The sequence below is a fragment of the Eleutherodactylus coqui genome, chromosome 9 (assembly GCF_035609145.1).
Source record: "Eleutherodactylus coqui strain aEleCoq1 chromosome 9, aEleCoq1.hap1, whole genome shotgun sequence".
NCBI lineage: Eukaryota > Metazoa > Chordata > Amphibia > Anura > Eleutherodactylidae > Eleutherodactylus > Eleutherodactylus coqui.
Genome location: NC_089845.1, coordinates 173897637 through 173916521, shown reverse-complemented (window position 1 = coordinate 173916521; position 18885 = coordinate 173897637). Strand labels below are relative to the sequence as shown.

The window sequence follows — 18885 nt, the reverse complement described above, 5'->3', positions numbered from 1 at the left end:
ATTATACTCCAGAGCTGCACTCACTGTTCTGCTGGTGGAGTCACTGTGTACATACATTACTTATCCTGTACTGCTCCTGAGTTACATCCTGTATTATACTCCAGAGCTGCACTCCCTATTCTGCTGGTGGAGTCACTGTGTACATACATTACTTATCCTGTACTGCTCCTGAGTTACATCCTGTATTATACTCCAGAGCTGCACTCACTATTCTGCTGGTGGAGTCACTGTGTACATACATTACTTATCCTGTACTGCTCCTAAGTTACATCCTGTATTATACCCCAGAGCTGCACTCACTATTCTGCTGGTGGAGTCACTGTGTACATACATTACTTACCCTGTACTGATCCTGAGTTACATCCTGTATTATATTGCAGAGCTGCACTCACTATTCTGCTAGTGGAGTCACTGTGTACATACATTACTTATCCTGTACTGATCCTGAGTTACATCCTGTATTATACTCCAGAGCTGCACTCACTATTCTGCTGGTGGAGTCACTGTGTACATACATCACTTATCCTGTACTGCTCCTGAGTTACATCCTGTATTATACTCCAGAGCTGCGCTCACTATTCTGCTGGTGGGGTCACTGTGTACATACATTACTTATCCTGTACTGATCCTGAGTTACATCCTGTATTATACTCCAGAGCTGCACTCACTATTCTGCTGGTGGAGTCACTGTGTACATACATTACTTATCCTGTACTGATCCTGAGTTACATGCTGTATTATACCCCAGAGCTGCGCTCACTATTCTGCTGGTGGAGTCACTGTGTACATACATTACTTATCCTGTACTGATCCTGCTGCTACTCTGCTCTTTGTGCCGTCCCATTCTCTAGATGGCCACTAGCCCTTCTCCACAGTGTCAAGGGGTTACACAGCCAATCAGAGCCCTGTTCTAGAAGTGTCCCAATGTTCTCCAATATAGCTTAATTGCCTTCTATTAGCAGCCAGTTCTTTAATGAGCTTTGGGCTCCTTCTTGTGGCCAACTTTAATAGTGCAGTCTGTAATAATTTTAGAGCTCTGCCCTGAGTGTCACAGAGTGGCTTATGAGGGCAGTAGACAGGACTTTGCTCTGAGACAGCCATGAGATGCTGTAGTCCGTAAGAGGGGAGCATGGCACTGCTGAACCCTCTTATAAATGGACCCAGTACATTACGAGGGAAATACAAAAGGGACCTCTGGATTCCATATTTTCTGAAATTTTGCAGAGTAGCTTCTCACGGGTCAGCAGGCATCTGTCCCCTCAGCTTGCACAATCACAGGGTGGGTTTCTTCCAGGAGCAGCAATGGCCCATTTTTGTTTTAAAAACATCCACATGGTAAGCTGAGGCCTTATTCTCAGAACTGTATTCTGGTCCCTCGGGGTTCAGGTCTTAATTCTGGGCTGAAGATCAACATTTGTTTGCATCCAATTTTTTTCTCATGTAGTCGGTGAAAATCTATAAAAAGCAAATTGTGCCGTCTTCCATCGCACACCCTAACACACAGGCGCCGTGCGAATCCCTAGACCTGCTGTTTCTAGTGTACATTGAGACCACTTCCCGCCATACAGGCCCCATGAGCACTAAGAAAGCAATCTGCCACAGGCAAAGCGCGATGATGTGTAGGGTTATTTAAAGGGGTTGTAAACTATTTATGCCCCATCCTTAGGACAGGTCATCAACAGTAAATTGTTGGGGGGGTCAGTCACCCAGGAAGCAGTCAAGCAGCTGTATGCACAGGGCAGCACACTCATGCACTGAGCTGATTTCTGCAGGAAGCAGATAGCTCCATCATTACTGCAGTGGCCTGGCTTGGTATTGCAGGCCAAGTTCCCATTCATTTTAATGCATGCAATCCCAAGCTTGGCCACTGCAGTAATGACAGAGCTGTCTGTTTCCTGTCAAAATCAGCTCATTGCACCAACTTAGGGAACAGCTGATCAGCAGGGGTCCTAGGTGACACACCTCCACTGATCTACTAGTGATTACTTGTCTGAAGGATAGGCCATCTATAGTTTACAACAAGACAACCCCTTTAACATTGTAATAGAAACGCAACATAATTATCATCTTCTGCTGGTTAAATTGGGTTGTTGTTTGGATTGTGTTGTACAGAGAGAAATATTGTACACAAGAATGTACCGACTATAGAGGCAGAGCATGGGGGCGCTGTGTGGCCCTTACAGGGAGTGCAGCCAACCCCTTTGCCATTGAGGGGTGAGAACCTGTACTGAAGTCTCCTCAACACCAGAATAACATTGTTAGTAAACAGTGGAGAAGGAATTAGTCCAGGGGGTCAGAGAAAGCCTGGAGACCAACCTGAGGCTCTTCTGTACTGGGCGGCCACATCGGCACCATAACAGGGGGCTATTTCCATCTTTGCTATCTAGCCCCGTCTCCTTTATACCCATCTACTGTAATCGGGGGCCAGTAGTACAGATAAATATTGTTTTTTGCTTTGGTTTTTTGGCTGATCTTACAGAGCGTTGACTCGCGATATCTGACTGATACAAATACGGTCCGATATCGCATGGGAATGACCGATGGCTTTAAATGGTCTTTTTCACAGGAGGGATTTTTTTCTCGGACCAATTTGAGATGAAAAAAATGTTTGCTCGTCCTATTTCTTATATTTTCTATAAGTTTTGTAAAAAAAATCACACCACTCTTGCATATAGATGCAATTTTCATGCAATACACTTTTTTTTAGTTTTCTATTCACGCTGCAGGGATGCAATGTGTTTTTCTCGCTAAATGCATCGTACTTGCAGGACAAATCGCAGGTTGGACTGACATTGCACTGTCCCCCTTGAATGCACCCTTAGGGCTCCTTCACAGCCTGGTGTCCCTGCAGGGATGAAGGGAATCCCCGGCATGGCTGTCACAGCCTGGCATCCCTGCGGCGATGAAGGGAATCCCCGGCATGGCTGTCACAGCTTGGGTTCCCTGCGGGGATGAAAGGAATCCCCGGCGCGGATGTCACAGCCTGGCATCCCTGCGGGGATGAAGGGAATCCCTGACACGGCTGTCACAGCCTGGCATCCCTGCGGGGATGAAGGCAATCCCTGGCACGGCTGTCACAGCCTGGCATCCCTGTGGGGATGAAGGGAATCCCCGGCGTGGCTGTCACAGCCTGGCATCCCTGCGGGGTTGAAGGGAATCCCCGGCATGGCTGTCACAGCTTGGGTCCCCTGCGGGGATGAAGGGAATCCCCGGCGCGGCTGTCACAGCCTGGCATCCCTGCGAGGATGTAGGGAATCCCTGACACGGCTGTCACAGCCTGGCATCCCTGCGGGGATGAAGGGAATCCCTGGCACGGCTGTCACAGCCTGGGTTCCCTGCGGGAATGAAGGGAATCCCCGGCATGGCTGTCACAGCCTGGCATCCCTGTGGGGATGAAGGGAATCCCCGGTGCAGCTGTCACAGCCTGGCATCCCTGCGGGGATGAAGGGAATCCCCGGCATGGCTGTCACAGCTTGGGTTCCCTGCGGGGATGAAGGGAATCCCCGGCATGGCTGTCACAGCCTGGCATCCCTGTGGGGATGAAGGGAATCCCCGGCGCAGCTGTCACAGCCTGGCATCCCTGCGGGGATGAAGAGAATCCCCGGCATGGCTGTCACAGCTTGGGTTCCCTGCGGGGATGAAGGGAATCCCCGGCGCGGCTGTCACAGCCTGGCATCCCTGCGGGGATGAAGGGAATCCCTGACATGGCTGTCACAGCCTGGCATCCCTGCGGAGGATGAAGGGAATCCCTGGCACAGCTGTCAGAGCCTGGGTTCCCTGCGGGGATGAAGGGAATCCCCGGCACGGCTGTCACAGCCTGGCATCCCTGCAGGGATAAAGGGAATCCTCGGTGTGGCTGTCACAGCCTGGCATCCCTGCGGGGATGAAGGGAATCCCTGACACGGCTGTCACAGCCTGGCATCCCTGCGGGGATGAAGGGAATCCCTGACACGGCTGTCACAGCCAGGTATCCCTGCGGGAATGAAGGGAATCCCCGACACGGCTGTCACAGCCGCTGTAGAGGATCGCGGAGTTCTCCCATTGCGCTGCTGCGACCGGCCCCATTGGAGACAGTGGGCGATCCCGCAGCTAGATAGGACATGTTTCTTGCATCTCATCGTGGTGGCATGCAGGAAAACATTGTTAATTCAAAAGAATGGGGTTCATGCTTGTGCATCTCACAGATTTTCACAGCAGTGTGAAGGCAGCCTTAGCAGCATTTACAGCACTGGCCCAACAATATAATAGCGGTCCACACTGCGGCCTGCCTGTGTATAGACTTGGATTTTGAAGATGCAAGCCGTTGTATAGTCCCTGATGGGGGCGCTTTCCTAGATTAGGAAGACGCTTTCACATTTTGCAAGTCTGTTGTAGATTTTCTGCAGCAGCAAAATCCACACCAAATGTCACCAGTTTTGCTGTGGATCTGGTGTGGACAAGCTGTGGATTTGCCGTGGATGTCACTCAGTTGTTTGCAGGGGTGAAATCCGTGGCGAACATGCACAACATATTTAAGCTTCCAGATGCCCTAAAGGAATCTTCTTGCAGTTGGTTAATAAAGGGGTTTTCCAGTTGGAACAACCAGAAGATGAGCTCTTAGCAGCCGATTCCAGAGGTGATCCAAATGTTGCCAAAAGGGGGGGGGGGGGTATCCCTGCCACTGCTGCAGTACTGACAGCACTGTCTACTGACTGCAGGCGAGGGATCAGCTGACTATTAATGACCTCTCCTTTGGGCAGGTCATCAAGAGACTCCCTTTAAAGACAGTCTGTCACATGACCGGTCCTCTTTAAGCTAGGGCACCTATTCGCTTCTGAGTGGGTCCATATGAGATAATAGGTGCCCTATATAGCGCTCTACACGTGGCCCTCTCAGCACAGCTGTAGCAGTTGGACTTCATTAGACCAAAGATTCAGTTTGTATCAAAATCCACTGATAGAAGCACTTGAACCCCTGAGGACACGTCTTACCAGTCGTCCCCTGGCTGTACCCAGGAAGAGATCCACCTGGAAGTAACAACGCTCACCCTCCACTTCCCCCCATTTGCTCTTTTTGGTGCCCTTACTTTGCATTTGTCATTCATAACACTTAAAGTGTAACCATCATTTACATTTATTTGGTTCAATGTCCAGAATAGGCGATCCGAAGCATGGCTGCAACAAGTTTTATTAGCTTCTTCTTTTGTACGTTTTTCTTTTAAAACCCATCTTCTGCTACGTAGCTAGATGAAGACATTGCTAGGAAATCTGTCTTCACTTAGCTGCATAGCAGCAGTAGAAGGCGCTCCAGCTGTGCCTGCACTGTTCTCACTATTGCGGCTGCAGATGCAGCTCTTCCCATTATAACACTTTATTAATTACTAGCTGATAAACCCGGCTTTGCTTGAGTTAATTTGATACACGTTTACATGTTGTTTGCATGAAAACATTTTTTATGAAGTCAAGGTTACTTTAGAGTAACCGAGGAATAAAATCTGTATACACATAGAGGAGCGTTAGATTCTCCTCAGGCTGCATGTACCGATGTCCCTCTGCAAAATGTGCCACCACCCCACTCTCCTCACTTAAGACCTAAAGAATGGTCACCAAATTTCACAATTGTCACCAGGAAGTTGCATTACATAGGGGTGCCAATACTTTTGCACTTAGCATTGAATAATCAAGTTGTGACCCCCTTTACTTTTCCTATTTAGGACATAAAGAATGGTTGTGCCAAATTTAATGTTTGATCGACATTGGGAAGTTAGAGAATTATATTTGGTACATTACATAGGGGTGCCAATACTTTTTTGTGCAGGGAGCAGAGAATAAAAGGCTTAAATATGTAATAAAATGGACAATAAATGTTCATTAATAAAGTGTTATAATATGAAGAGAACAGTGCAGGCACAGCTGGAGCGCCCCCTACTGCTGCTATGTATCCTAGCTGCTGTACATAACAGAAGAGGAAATGTACCGAATCAGCTAATAAAATATATTTAGAATTGCCTCTTCTGTACATCAAAGAAAAATGGAAATGACGCTTACACTATAAATTGCTTTAACATTTTTCTAATTGCTTACATGACCGGCATTTGGGCCGCTACCTCGACTGCAGTGATTCCATGGCTAGAGTGCAAAAGTCAATCCTTTTATTGAAGCAAGCAGGAGTCGGTGGGAGGAGCAGAGCGCCGGGCGCCAGTGGGGGTGTGTTTAGGGAAATACTTGCTATTTGCAGACTATAAGTGTCGAGTTGAAAGTCGGCTCCTCAATACGGTCCTTCAAATGAGACGCTCCAAGTGAGTCCCAGCTGAATCTACGGTAGACCTCCCATTTGTACTTTGACGCATTTACAGAGTTGTCTCCTCTTCCCTTCCAGGATGATGCCGATGGTGATCCAGTTCTCCATCCTGATAATGCTGCACTCTGCACTGGTCCTGATCACCACGGCCGAGGATTATAAATGTCTGCCCCTTGTGCTCCGGAAAACCTGCTGCTGGATTAACGAGACGTACTTGGCCCGGAATGTCGTCATCTTCGCATCTATTCTGATTAATTTCCTTGGAGCCGTAATCAATATTGTAAGCTATTATACGACGAGGAGAACCATATTGGTGGGTGGGAAGAAGGGCAAAATAAGGCCAACTTAGTTTATGAACCCTACACATGCTTCTGCGGGGGAACTAAGTGTAGAGTGAAGGGTGTGTCTCCTGATTTATGTAAAAATGCCTTAAAGGGGCAGGCTGGGCTCTTGCCCTCTGCATAGGTGGTCAGTAGTTGATAGTTGACAGGGGTGGAAGTTGGTGGGGGGACTTCTAGTCTTCATCCTGTCACTGATATCCTGTCCTGGGTAGCAAGTGGAGAGATGCTCAGTGCTCCTTTGTCTGCTAATGACACTGCTATACTGGACAACGGGCCGGGCGATCAGTTAATGGACGGGGGTCCCAAGTGATAGACCCCCATCCATCAACTACTGATGGCCAATTCATAGGATAGGTCTTCAGACAACCCCTTTAAGGAGGTTTCTGGCTTTATATGAATGAAACTGTATAGAGGAAAAGTTTGTCACATTTTGGATAGCCTTCAGTAAATGTGGCCCCTGTGAGCGGTACAGCTACTCCTGCTCTCAGCTGAGAGGTGGATCCAGTCTGGACAATCCAATCACCTCGGACCCCAGACTGATACTTTGTAGCCAGTTAGTGCAGCAATGCTATTTGTTTTTCTTGTAAAACACATCACAGTAAAAAAACCTCAGGTTTAAGAAGTGCGCAAAATGGGAGTGAAGCAGAAATGAATGGAAAGACGTCTTTCAATTTTTTTTTTTGAGGATCCATCAACTGGATTCTTAAAAAAAAAAGGAAAGTTCACCTTCCATTAATTTCCATTTCACTTCCATATTTCAGCATTTTAAGCGGATCCCGTTTTTTGTACTGTTTGGCGTGTTTCTTCACCTCCCATTATTTTCCCACGTCTTCTGCCCTCTGCGCCATCTCAAAAATAAAGCCTGAAGAGCGGGAAGAAAAACCGGATGAAGATGCTTTGCTTTGTGTTTTTTACAGTCTCTGATTGACTACAATGTTAAAAAAAGGACGTTTTTGTTCCATTTTTTACTTTACTATAAGCCATAGTGCAGCAGCCTGCGCTCCGCCGGAAGAAAAGGCATGGAGGCGAAAACTGAGGAGCTGATGGCAAGGGAAAGTCTTCAGCTTCAATGCATTTCTGTGAGAATGAAAACTGAAACATTCTCTTTCCATTTTTGCTGATCTCACCACAGAACAGCTAGAGTGGGGAGGGGGGAGTGTGTGTGTGGGGGGGGAACTGATTTTCACCGAGGGCCACATTAGCTTATGGCTGTAAGACTGTATATCAATAGTGATCCACGTGGTAGGTCCAGTGGTAGTAATGTCCCCGATACTGGTCTCAGTAGTAACAGTGATTCCCACAGTGGCCCTAGTAGTAATAGTGTCCCGTATATTGGCCATAGTAGTAATAGTTCCCCCATATACTGTAGGTCCAGTAGTAATAGTGTCCCCTATATTGGCCAGTTGTAGCAACCCTCCTATTGGTGGCCATCACCAAACCTGCAGTTCTGGTCTGGCAGCAGCCGTCGCTTCTGAGACACTAACCTCTCCCCTTGGCATCCGAGCTGCGTACAGGATGGCATACGCAGACACTGGGGGGCAGCGGTCACAGACTTTGCACTGCCACCGCTGGACCAGAGCTGCAGGCAGGGTGAGTGGGGTACTGCATGGGTTGGCTGCATGGCCAGCAGGCCACATAAAATGAGGGGGTGGGCCAGATTCAGCCTGTGGGCCTGGTGTTTGGCCTGTGTGAGCTAGACGGAAAGCAAAAATGCTAATATGAAATGTCCTTCATCTAGTAGGAGACACTCTTCCTCACCTCCGTGTGACTTTTCCCTCCAAATATGGTGGAAGTGTCATTATAACAAAGTAGGCAATGCAGAGATTCCATCAACTGCCTGCTGCCATATTGGTACATGGAGAGCACTAAAGGGGTTCTAATTTCGCCGCCAGTCTTCTTCCCACATCTTCTCCTCACTGATCTTCTCCCGGCTCCTCCAGTCCCTCGGGTCACCTCACCTGCAGCCGGCCAAATCCTCTACTTCCTGTTATGTAGCGTCCATTGTCGGCATTCTCCTTCCAGCAGGTTGATGTGCCCATTCACCGGTGACGTAGCTGGATCCCATTGCTATACATACTATATGAAACACTAGCTGCGGGACCCCCGCCTGTGCATCAAAGCAGGCTGCCAAGGATTCGGCATTCCCTACTAGGCAGTGAGAGCTCCGTCACCGGTGATCGGGTACACCGACCTGCTGGAAGGAGAATGCCGAGCATGGACATAACATAACAGAAAGTAGAGGATCTGTACGGCTAGAGGTGAGGTGACCCGGGGGACTGGAGGAGCCGGGAGAAGATCGGGGAGGAGAAGATGTGGTAAGAAGACTGGCGGGGTAGGAAAAGTAAGTATAGAATTGTTTTTCTAATGACAGAACCCCTAAGTGTTTGCCGGCTCCTTCATTGAGCTGATTACTGTAGGTGCGGAGAGTTGGACCCCACCATCCCCCTAATATAGCACAATACTCACCTATATAGATAAAATTGAATGTATGCGTGTCTGTCTGTCCTTTATGCGCTACTACACCATTCATCCGATCGCCATGAAACTTTGGGAAGTTGTTGAGTACACTCCTGGGAACATTACCGGCATAGTACATTTATGCTACGATAAATGGCGCGTGCGTCGTCGACAGTTACGACCCCTCCCCCCCACGTAGATCGTTCGATTTCCATCATTCTCTCACTTCCCGATGTTGTAGAAACGTGAAATTTAGCACGAGCATGGATTATGTCATAAATAGGAAAAGCTAATGGGTCCCAACTCGATTATTCAATTCTAAGCGCCAAAGAATTAGCATCCAAATTTTACGTACGGAATCTAATTCTCTCACTTCCTGATGTCACCCATATATATATAAATGAATGTATGTCTGTCTGTCTTTCTGTTTGTCCTTTATGCATTACTACACCTTTCATCCGATCGCCATGACACTTTTGGAAGTTGTTAAGTACACTCCTCCGAAGATTATAGGCATAGTACAAATATCCTACGATAGGTGGCGCCCGTGCGAGCGTCGTCGACAGTTATGCCCCCCAGACAAAGATCATTTGATTTCCATCTCAAGCACAAAAGCAAAAGGCATTACGACCAACGGGAGGCGTGTTCAACTACAAGATGATACATCCGCCGAACGTATCACTAAACAACTGCTGGATATTGGGAATGCTGAGGTAACATGAAAGCTGTGCTGTTATTGGTTGTTATATATTATACTGAGGTAACATGAAAGCTGCGCTGTGATTGGTTGTTATATATTATACTGCTGAGGTAACATGAAAGCTGCGCTGTGATTGGTTGCTATATATTATACTGCTGAGGTAACATGAAAGCTGTGCTGTGATCGGTTGCTATTTCTTATACTGCTGAGGTAACATGAAAGCTGTGCTGTGATTGGTTGTTATATATTATACTGAGGTAACATGAAAGCTGCGCTGTGATTGGTTGTTATATATTATACTGAGGTAACATGAAAGCTGCGATGTGACTGGTTGTTATATATTATACTGCTGAGGTAACATGAAAGCTGTGCTGTGATTGGTTGTTATATATTATACTGAGGTAACATGAAAGCTGTGCTGTGATTGGTTGTTATATATTATACTGAGGTAACATGAAAGCTGCGCTGTGATTGGTTGCTATTTTTATACCGCTGAGGTAACATGAAAGCTGCACTGTGATTGGTTGCTACTTCTTATACTACTGAGGTTACATAAAAGCTGTGCTGTGATTGGTTGCTATATATTATACCGCTGAAGTAAAATGAATGCTGCGCTGTGATTGGTTGCTATTTTTTATATTGCTAAGGCAGAATAAAAGTTGCGCTGTGATTGGTTGTTATTTCTCTTTCTGCTGAGCTAACATGAAAGCTGCGCTGTGATTGGTTGTTATATATTATACTGCTGAGGTAACATGAAAGCTGCGCTGTGATTGGTTGTTATATATTATACTGAGGTAACATGAAAGTTGCACTGTGATTGGTTGTTATATATTATACTGAGGTAACATGAAAGCTGTGCTGTGATTGGTTGTTATATATTATACTGCTGAGGTAGCATGAATGCTGCGCTGTGATTGGTTGCTATTTTTTATATTGCTGAGGCAGAATAAAAGTTGCGCTGTGATTGGTTGTTATTTCTCTTACTGCTCAGGTAACATGAAAGCTGTGCTGTGATTGGTCTTTATATATTATACTGAGGTAACATGAAAGCTGCGCTGTGATTGGTTGTTATATATTATACTGAGGTAACATGAAAGCTGCGCTGTGATTGGTTGTTATATTTTATACTGCAAAGGTAACATGAAAGCTGCGCTGTGATTGGTTGTTATATATTATACTGCTGAGGTAACATGAAAGCTGTGCTGTGATTGGGTGTTATATATTATACTGAGGTAACATGAAAGCTGCGCTGTGATTGGTTGTTATATATTATACTGCTGAGGTAACATGAAAGCTGTGCTGTGATTGGTTGCTATTTATTATACTGAGGTAACATGAAAGCTGTGCTGTGATTGGTTGTTATATATTATACTGAGGTAACATGAAAGCTGTGCTGTGATTGGTTGGTATATATTATACTGAGGTAACAAGAAAGCTGCACTGTGATTGGTTGTTATATATTATACTGAGGTAACATGAAAGCTGTGCTGTGATTGGTTGGTATATATTATACTGAGGTAACAAGAAAGCTGCACTGTGATTGGTTGTTATATATTATACTGAGGTAACATGAAAGCTGCGCTGTGATTGGTTGTTATATATTATACTGAGGTAACATGAAAGCTGTGCTGTGATTGGTTGGTATATATTATACTGAGGTAACAAGAAAGCTGCACTGTGATTGGTTGTTATATATTATACTGAGGTAACATGAAAGCTGTGCTGTGATTGGTTGGTATATATTATACTGAGGTAACAAGAAAGCTGCACTGTGATTGGTTGTTATATATTATACTGAGGTAACATGAAAGCTGCGCTGTGATTGGTTGTTATATATTATACTGAGGTAACATGAAAGCTGCGCTGTGATTGGTTGTTATATATTATACTGAGGTAACATGAAAGCTGCGCTGTGATTGGTTGTTATATATTATACTGAGGTAACATGAAAGCTGTGCTGTGATTGGTTGTTATCTAGATATATAAAAACGAACGAATGTCTGTCTGTCTGTCTTCGCAGCAACGCGTGACGGGTCAGCTAGTAATAAATAAACACAAATTCTATCGGTCTTTTTTTCCCGCCTAAATGAAGCACAACATGTGGCGAAAAAACATTGTCAGAATCGCTTGGATATGCAGAACCTTTCTGGTGTTTTTCCATGTTAAAGTGACACATGTCAGATTTGCAAAATTTGGCCTGGTCATTAAGGCGCAAACAGGCTTGGTCACTAAGGGGTTAAAGCAAGCACATGCTGCTGCACAGGAAGACAATGCACTCCTCCAATATGACCCCCCACGGCTGCTCTGGGGAGTCTTAAAAATAAAATATAAACGGTTACAAATCAGAAGAAGCAGATCCATTCCACTGCCATGGGACGGAGCTGTGCCACCATGCATGCGGGGCCCTTTCCACTGTCCAAGTATTACATGAATCACAGGATGGCCACCAGTTCTTACTGAACATCTCTAAATTCTGACTCGTAGAGGGGGTCCTGAGCTGGAGACCCCAATCTGACCATCAGTTTACCTAACAGGCTCTTGGCACAACCCCTTTAATTAAATACTGCAGAAATGCCCTTTGATTGTAGTTACACCTCAGGAAAATAGACAAGCCTGAGACGTGAGACGGAGTTGTTGGAAGCGTCCGGCAGCCTCAGATGCTGCTGCTACATTTGTGCAGGAAGCCCTGCGGACACTTAAAAGGCTGAGAACTCCGGCCTTCACATCAATGTGCTTCTGTTTTCCTCTCTTGGGGCTTCCCAGACGGAATTTGAAGCAGAGAGGCAGAAAGCGTCCAGCAGACCTTTTATGTTTTCCTAAAGTGCCCTTCAGATATTAGCAAAAAAGGCCCAAACAGATAAATCAGAGTTATGATTCCCTTCTGCATCGCTTCTTCTCCAAGTTTTCATGTTTTTTTTTTTTCTTTTTTTTGCTTAGAGAAAACTTTTCTCACTTTGGACAATCTCTACTTGTTAGAAAGGTTTCATGACAGTATGCTGATTGCACATTACTCCCCACTGGGACCCCTAGGAATCGGCTGTGAACTGGAGGTGAACTTGGAGCAAGTGTTTGGTTTCCCTGCAGCACCTCTGCAGTGGAAATGAAGTATTATATAGTGTCCAGTCACATCATTGAATTGTCTGCGTAATGCAGGAGAGAACGGTCCAACGCGTCCCCGACCTCTACCACCACCAGCCACACATCCCCGACCTCTACCACCACCATGACACGTCCCCGACCTCTACCACCACCTAGACACGTCTCCGACCTCTACCACCACCAGCCACACATCCCCGACCTCTACCACCACCATGACACGTCCCCGACCTCTACCACCACCTAGACACATCCCCGACCTCTACCACCACCAGCCACACATCCCCGACCTCTACCACCACCAGCCACACATCCCCGACCTCTACCACCACCAGCCACACATCCCCCACCTCTACCACCACCAGCCACACATCCCTGACCTCTACCACCACCAGCCACACATCCCCGACCTCTACCACCACCAGCCACACATCCCCGACCTCTACCACCACCAGCCACACATCCCCCACCTCTACCACCACCAGCCACACATCCCCGACCTCTACCACCACCAGCCACACATCCCCCACCTCTACCACCACCAGCCACACATCCCTGACCTCTACCACCACCAGCCACACATCCCCGACCTCTACCACCACCAGCCACACATCCCCGACCTCTACCACCACCAGCCACACATCCCCGACCTCTACCACCACCAGCCACACATCCCCGACCTCTACCACCACCATGACACGTCCCAACCTCTACCACCACCTAGACACATCCCTGACCTCTACCACCACCAGCCACACATCTCCGACCTCTACCACCACCATGACACGTCCCCGACCTCTACCACCACCAGCCACACATCCCCAACCTCTACCACCACCAGCCACACATCCCCGACCTCTACCACCACCTAGACACATCCCCCACCTCTACCACCACCAGCCACACATCCCCCACCTCTACCACCACCAGCCACACATCCCCCACCTCTACCACCACCAGCCACACATCCCGGATCTCTGCCACCAGCACGACACGTCCCCGACCTCTACCACCACCATGACACGTCCCCGACCTTTACCACCACCATGACACGTCCCCGACCTCTACCACCTCCAACGACCCGTCCCCGAACTCTACCACCACTACGACATGTCCCTGACCTCTACCTCCACCACCGACATGTCTCTGACCTCTACCACCACCACCGACATGTTTCTGACCTCTACTACCTCTAACGACACGTCCCCAACCTCTACCACCACTACCGACATGACCCCAACCTCTACAACCACCACCATGTTCCCAACCTTTACCTCCACCACCGACATGTCCCTGACCTCTACCACCACCACCAACATGTCCCTGACCTCTACCACCCCTAGTGAAGTTGCACCACATGTTAAGGTGCGCCCTATTTCATGCGTATCTTCTGTGAGAAGACTGTACAGAGAGGGAAAGCAGGATGGCAGCGCGGGGGTCAGTATGTGCGACTGAGACCTCTGTGGCTTCTTGCCATGAGATTTTAAAACTAGATAGAATGGCAGCAGCGTCCGGTGGATGAGGTCACACTGACCCCCGCGCTGCCATCCGGCTTTCCCTCACTGTACGGTTTTCCCACAGCCGGGATGGAGACAGGAACATGTCGTCTAGGAGAAGCCCCCCGGCGCTCCGTGGATATTGTTCTTATCCCTCCATTTCTTTTCACTTTTTAAGTTATCTTAAAATGTTAAAACCAATCAAATAAAAACGTGTTCCATCTCTGCGCCGCAGAACGTCCGCGCAGGATGAGGAGCGGCGCACAAACCAATAACTATATTGATCTGCAAGGCAAAGTACTTAGCAGAGCACTAAAAACCGTCATAAACGAGGACGAGCACGGTATTTCATTTATATAGCTGAGCGAGCGCCATAAACGCCGCCGCTGCAGTAAATCCGCCTCGCTGATAATGCAATTATGTTTTGGGATATCAGCAATAAAATATCTGAGGAGAAGATACAAGATTCCCTGTGGGCCGCAGAAGGGAAGGTCAGACTGTAAGTGCAGACACATCGGCGGAAATGGGGGCTATTTAGTTGTTCCACGCGTAACGAGGGCCGGGAGATAAGCTATTCCGCTGACTGCCCCCTTATTCTTCGGTGCTAGCACACAGAGCCTTCAGTGCACTTTGACATCAGCTGTCACTTTTCAGCTTGTGCTGCGTACGCTGGGGGTGGGGTCAGAAGAAACCTCATTATTATCAGGATTACCTCTCTACAGTACAGCTGGAGGAGGGCAGCGCAGGAGCCGCCGCTGATCCCAGCTCCTCCTTCTCCCCCTCTCATGGCACAGCATGCTCACTACATGCTGCCGAGCGTCGGAACCCTGTTGTTTCAACTCCAGGAAAATGTCTGCCCTCTTTGCAGCCAGTGGCGTGGCCCATCTCCTCCTGCCAGCGGCAGGCACCACATTAGCTGTCAGTTTCTTGGTCCCCATAGGGTGCATGCTGTCTGCACACATCTTAAAGGGCCAGCGTGTGCACCCACCATTTCCATCCCCAGCCAATTTGGACAAGCCTCTGACTTGATGTCTGGGATGGAGAGGTGGTTTGACCCATGTCTTTCCTACTTAGTTTTCCCATGTTCTCCATGTCTGACCTCGTCTGTACTTTGGACCATGCTATCTGCTGCCTGCCCTGACCTTTGGCCTGCTATATTTTTACGGTAGACCTCCACCTGTGCTTCCGTCGTCTCTGCTGCTCCTGCAGTGCATCAGCCGCCCAATACTGAGGCTAGTTCTGGGGGCCCTGCAGTGAAGACAAATCCCGATTGGTGGGCTTTAAGAGTGAATAGCAGAAGACCCCTCCTAACTCAGTTTGTGGCGCAGTGGGTCCGATCCCCCCCACTGTTCTGTCGCTAATCATGTAAAGAACATACAATAAAAAAAATATAGAATCGGGCAATAAAAACTGATTTTTTAAAAATGGGTTTTATTTTTTTTTATATTCATTAAAAGGTGATAATTCCCTTAACCCCTTCCTGACATGCACCGTACCTGTACGTCACAGTGTATAGAGTGGGCGTAGGAGCCGAGCCCGCTACATACACAGTAGGTGTCGGCCATCTTTGACAGCCGACATCGGGCCACAACAGCTGCAATCAGAGGGAACGCCAGTTGTAGCCGTTAACCCTTTAAATGCTGCTATCTACTCTGACAGCAGAATTTAAATGCCCCAATCTGTGTTCTCCCCCTGCAATGAGATTGCGAGGTGGCATGGCAGCTTGGGATCTCCTAAAGGCTGCCACGAATGATCACCTATCGAGATGTACCTGTGGCTCATGGCACATCCTGATAGATTGCCAGTCATTATAAAGCGTAATGCAGTACTATAGTATTGCATTATACTGTATGGGTGACCAACCACAAGTTTAAGTCTCCGATGGGGACTAAAGAAAAACATTAAAAGCAGGAAAATAAAGTTGTTTTTTTAATTTAAAAAAAAAAAATCTTAAAAGCTTTTAAAAAAAAAATCCTTTTCCCAGTCGGCACATTAAAAATGAAAAAAAAGAAGTGGGATCACTGCATCCGAAAAAGTCTAAATTCTAAAGTCTCACATTATTAATCTCGCACGGTGAGCGCTGTCAGGAAAAAAAAGACAATGCCAGAAAAAAATCGAATAAAAAGTGATCAAAAGGTTAAGTGTAACCCAAAATGTTACCAATAAAAGTTACAGGTCACCCTGCAAAATCTGAGCCCCACACGAGCCGAGCAGCGGACAAGGTGGTGCCGAGAAGCAAAAGGATGTCTTCTTGAATTAGTGCTACGTTTATATATATATATGTCATTCTTATTGCATCATTTAGGCCCAAAAACACACACCCCCCTCCCAAAAAGAAGGGGCAGTTTCTCACTTCCTTTTTGCCTCTTAAATGGTACCATTGATAACTACAAGGTGTCCCACAGATGTAGCTGCCGCCAGGACAAAAAAATGATCATTTGTTGAAAGTGGGGAGGAAAAAATTAAAATGTGCGGTGTGTGATGCCTACATGCCCCGCAGCATGGCACAATGAGGGTGCAGACCCTGTGAGAACAGCCAGACGACGGGGGAATGTTGTATGTAACTCAAAATACTGAAGTTCTGTGCCCAAATAATGGGCTTGAGTAATGTCATGGTGGGTGGCCGGAGGGGTGGATGATTTGGGAAAGGGGGTGATTCTTGCTAGAGCACGCCAACGTCCGCAACGTCCTTCACCTTTTCACCTAATTTTGGTTCTGTGGACCCTGGGTTGTGGAGAAGAGATGTGTGGAGGAGGGGGAGTTGGGTGAAGACTGCTGTATATCCTTGGGGTATATAAGAAATGATGAGGTGACTCTGCTGCACTCACCCCAGGACATTCTGCTCTGCAGATATTTAGTAATTACAGACTCTCCATGTCTTTATTTTCTCTTCACTTCACACCTGTTTTTTCTCACTTTTCTTCTTACAGCTTTGGTGTGATTTCGACAAATCAATTACCTCAAAAAATCAGACATTCAACTCTTCAACCGCCATCACTGACATTTGCTTTTACCCCGAGGTAACTAATACCCTTACCATCCAGGGTCTCTTGTTAGGTCTCCCACGTAGTCACATGGGGGAGGGGGGGTTACATCTTAAAGAGAACCCACACAAAGTTTTGAACGTGTTTGAAAAAAATCTAGTATGCCCTTAAAGTGGTTGTCAAAGTCATCGTGATCTTCTGATCTAGTACACAGGACAAAAAAGATCACAAAAAGGTAGCTGCACACCCAATAAAACTCAAATAGAGAAGTTTATTAAAGCAGACTGGATACAAAAATATCTAGTACACAAATAGAAACATTTAAAACCAGAGTAGAAACAAACCCAACCTCCTCATAAGATGAGCGGCCGCCACCGGAGCTCCTGTACACAAGGGCGAGGACCGTGGATGAAAGCCACAACCAAGGATAGATGAGCAGCCGCCACAGGAGCTCCTGTACATAAGGGCGAGGACCGTGGATGAAAGCCACAACCAAGGATAGATGAGCGGCCGCCACAGGAGCTCCTGTACATAAGGGCGAGGACCGTGGATGAAAGCCACAACCAAGGATAGCTGAGTGGCCGCCACAGGAGCTCCTGTACATAAGGACAAGGACTGTGGATGAAAGCCACAACCAAGGATAGGTGAGCGGCCGCCACTGGAGCTCCTGTACATAAGGGCGAGGACTGTGGATGAAAGCCACAACCAAGGATAGATGAGCAGCCGCCACAGGAGCTCCTGTACATAAGGGCGAGGACCATGGATGAAAGCCACAACCAAGGATAGATGAGCGGCCGCCACAGGAGCTCCTGTACATAAGGGCGAGGACCATGGATGAAAGCCACAACCAAGGATAGATGAGCAGCCGCCACAGGAGCTCCTGTACATAAGGGCGAGGACTGTGGATGAAAGCCACAACCAAGGATAGATGAGCAGCCGCCACAGGAGCTCCTGTACATAAGGACAAGGACTGTGGATGAAAGCCACAACCAAGGATAGATGAGCAGCCGCCACAGGAGCTCCTGTACATAAGGGCGAGGACCGTGGATGAAAGCCACAACCAAGGATAGATGAGCAGCCGCCACAGGAGCTCCTGTACATAAGGACGAGGACTGTGGATGAAAGCCACAACCAAGGATAGATGAGCGGCCGCCACAGGAGCTCCTGTACATAAGGGCGAGGACCATGGATGAAAGCCACAACCAAGGATAGATGAGCGGCCGCCACAGGAGCTCCTGTACATAAGGACGAGGACTGTGGATGAAAGCCACAACCAAGGATATACAACCTGGAAAACCCTCAGGATGGGGCATTTAGAGGCAGTCAGAGGATGGAAGAAGACCAGCAAAAATCCAGGGAGGTACATGTGAGATCCCCAAAATAAAGGCAGTGTATGTAGAAAACGAGGACCCGCTGGCTAAATGAACAGAAGTCACACAACTCCAACTGATATGAGTATATTGGGTGAATACAACTCCAACTGGGTACAGACACGGGCTGATGCTCTGCAGAGAATTATTATAGTTCTTTGG

At 47.5% G+C, this 18885-nt stretch overlaps 1 protein-coding gene across 1 annotated transcript in view; it reads left to right on the top strand.

The window, feature by feature from the left end:
* ADCY8 (adenylate cyclase 8) overlaps positions 1-18885 on the top strand; it is a 488216-nt gene that overhangs the window by 391558 nt on the left and 77773 nt on the right. Inside the window, exons 10-11 of the mRNA XM_066578800.1 lie at positions 6358-6559; positions 17300-17389. Coding sequence (XP_066434897.1) covers positions 6358-6559; positions 17300-17389 — 292 coding nt within the window. The remainder of the gene's footprint in view (positions 1-6357; positions 6560-17299; positions 17390-18885) is intronic.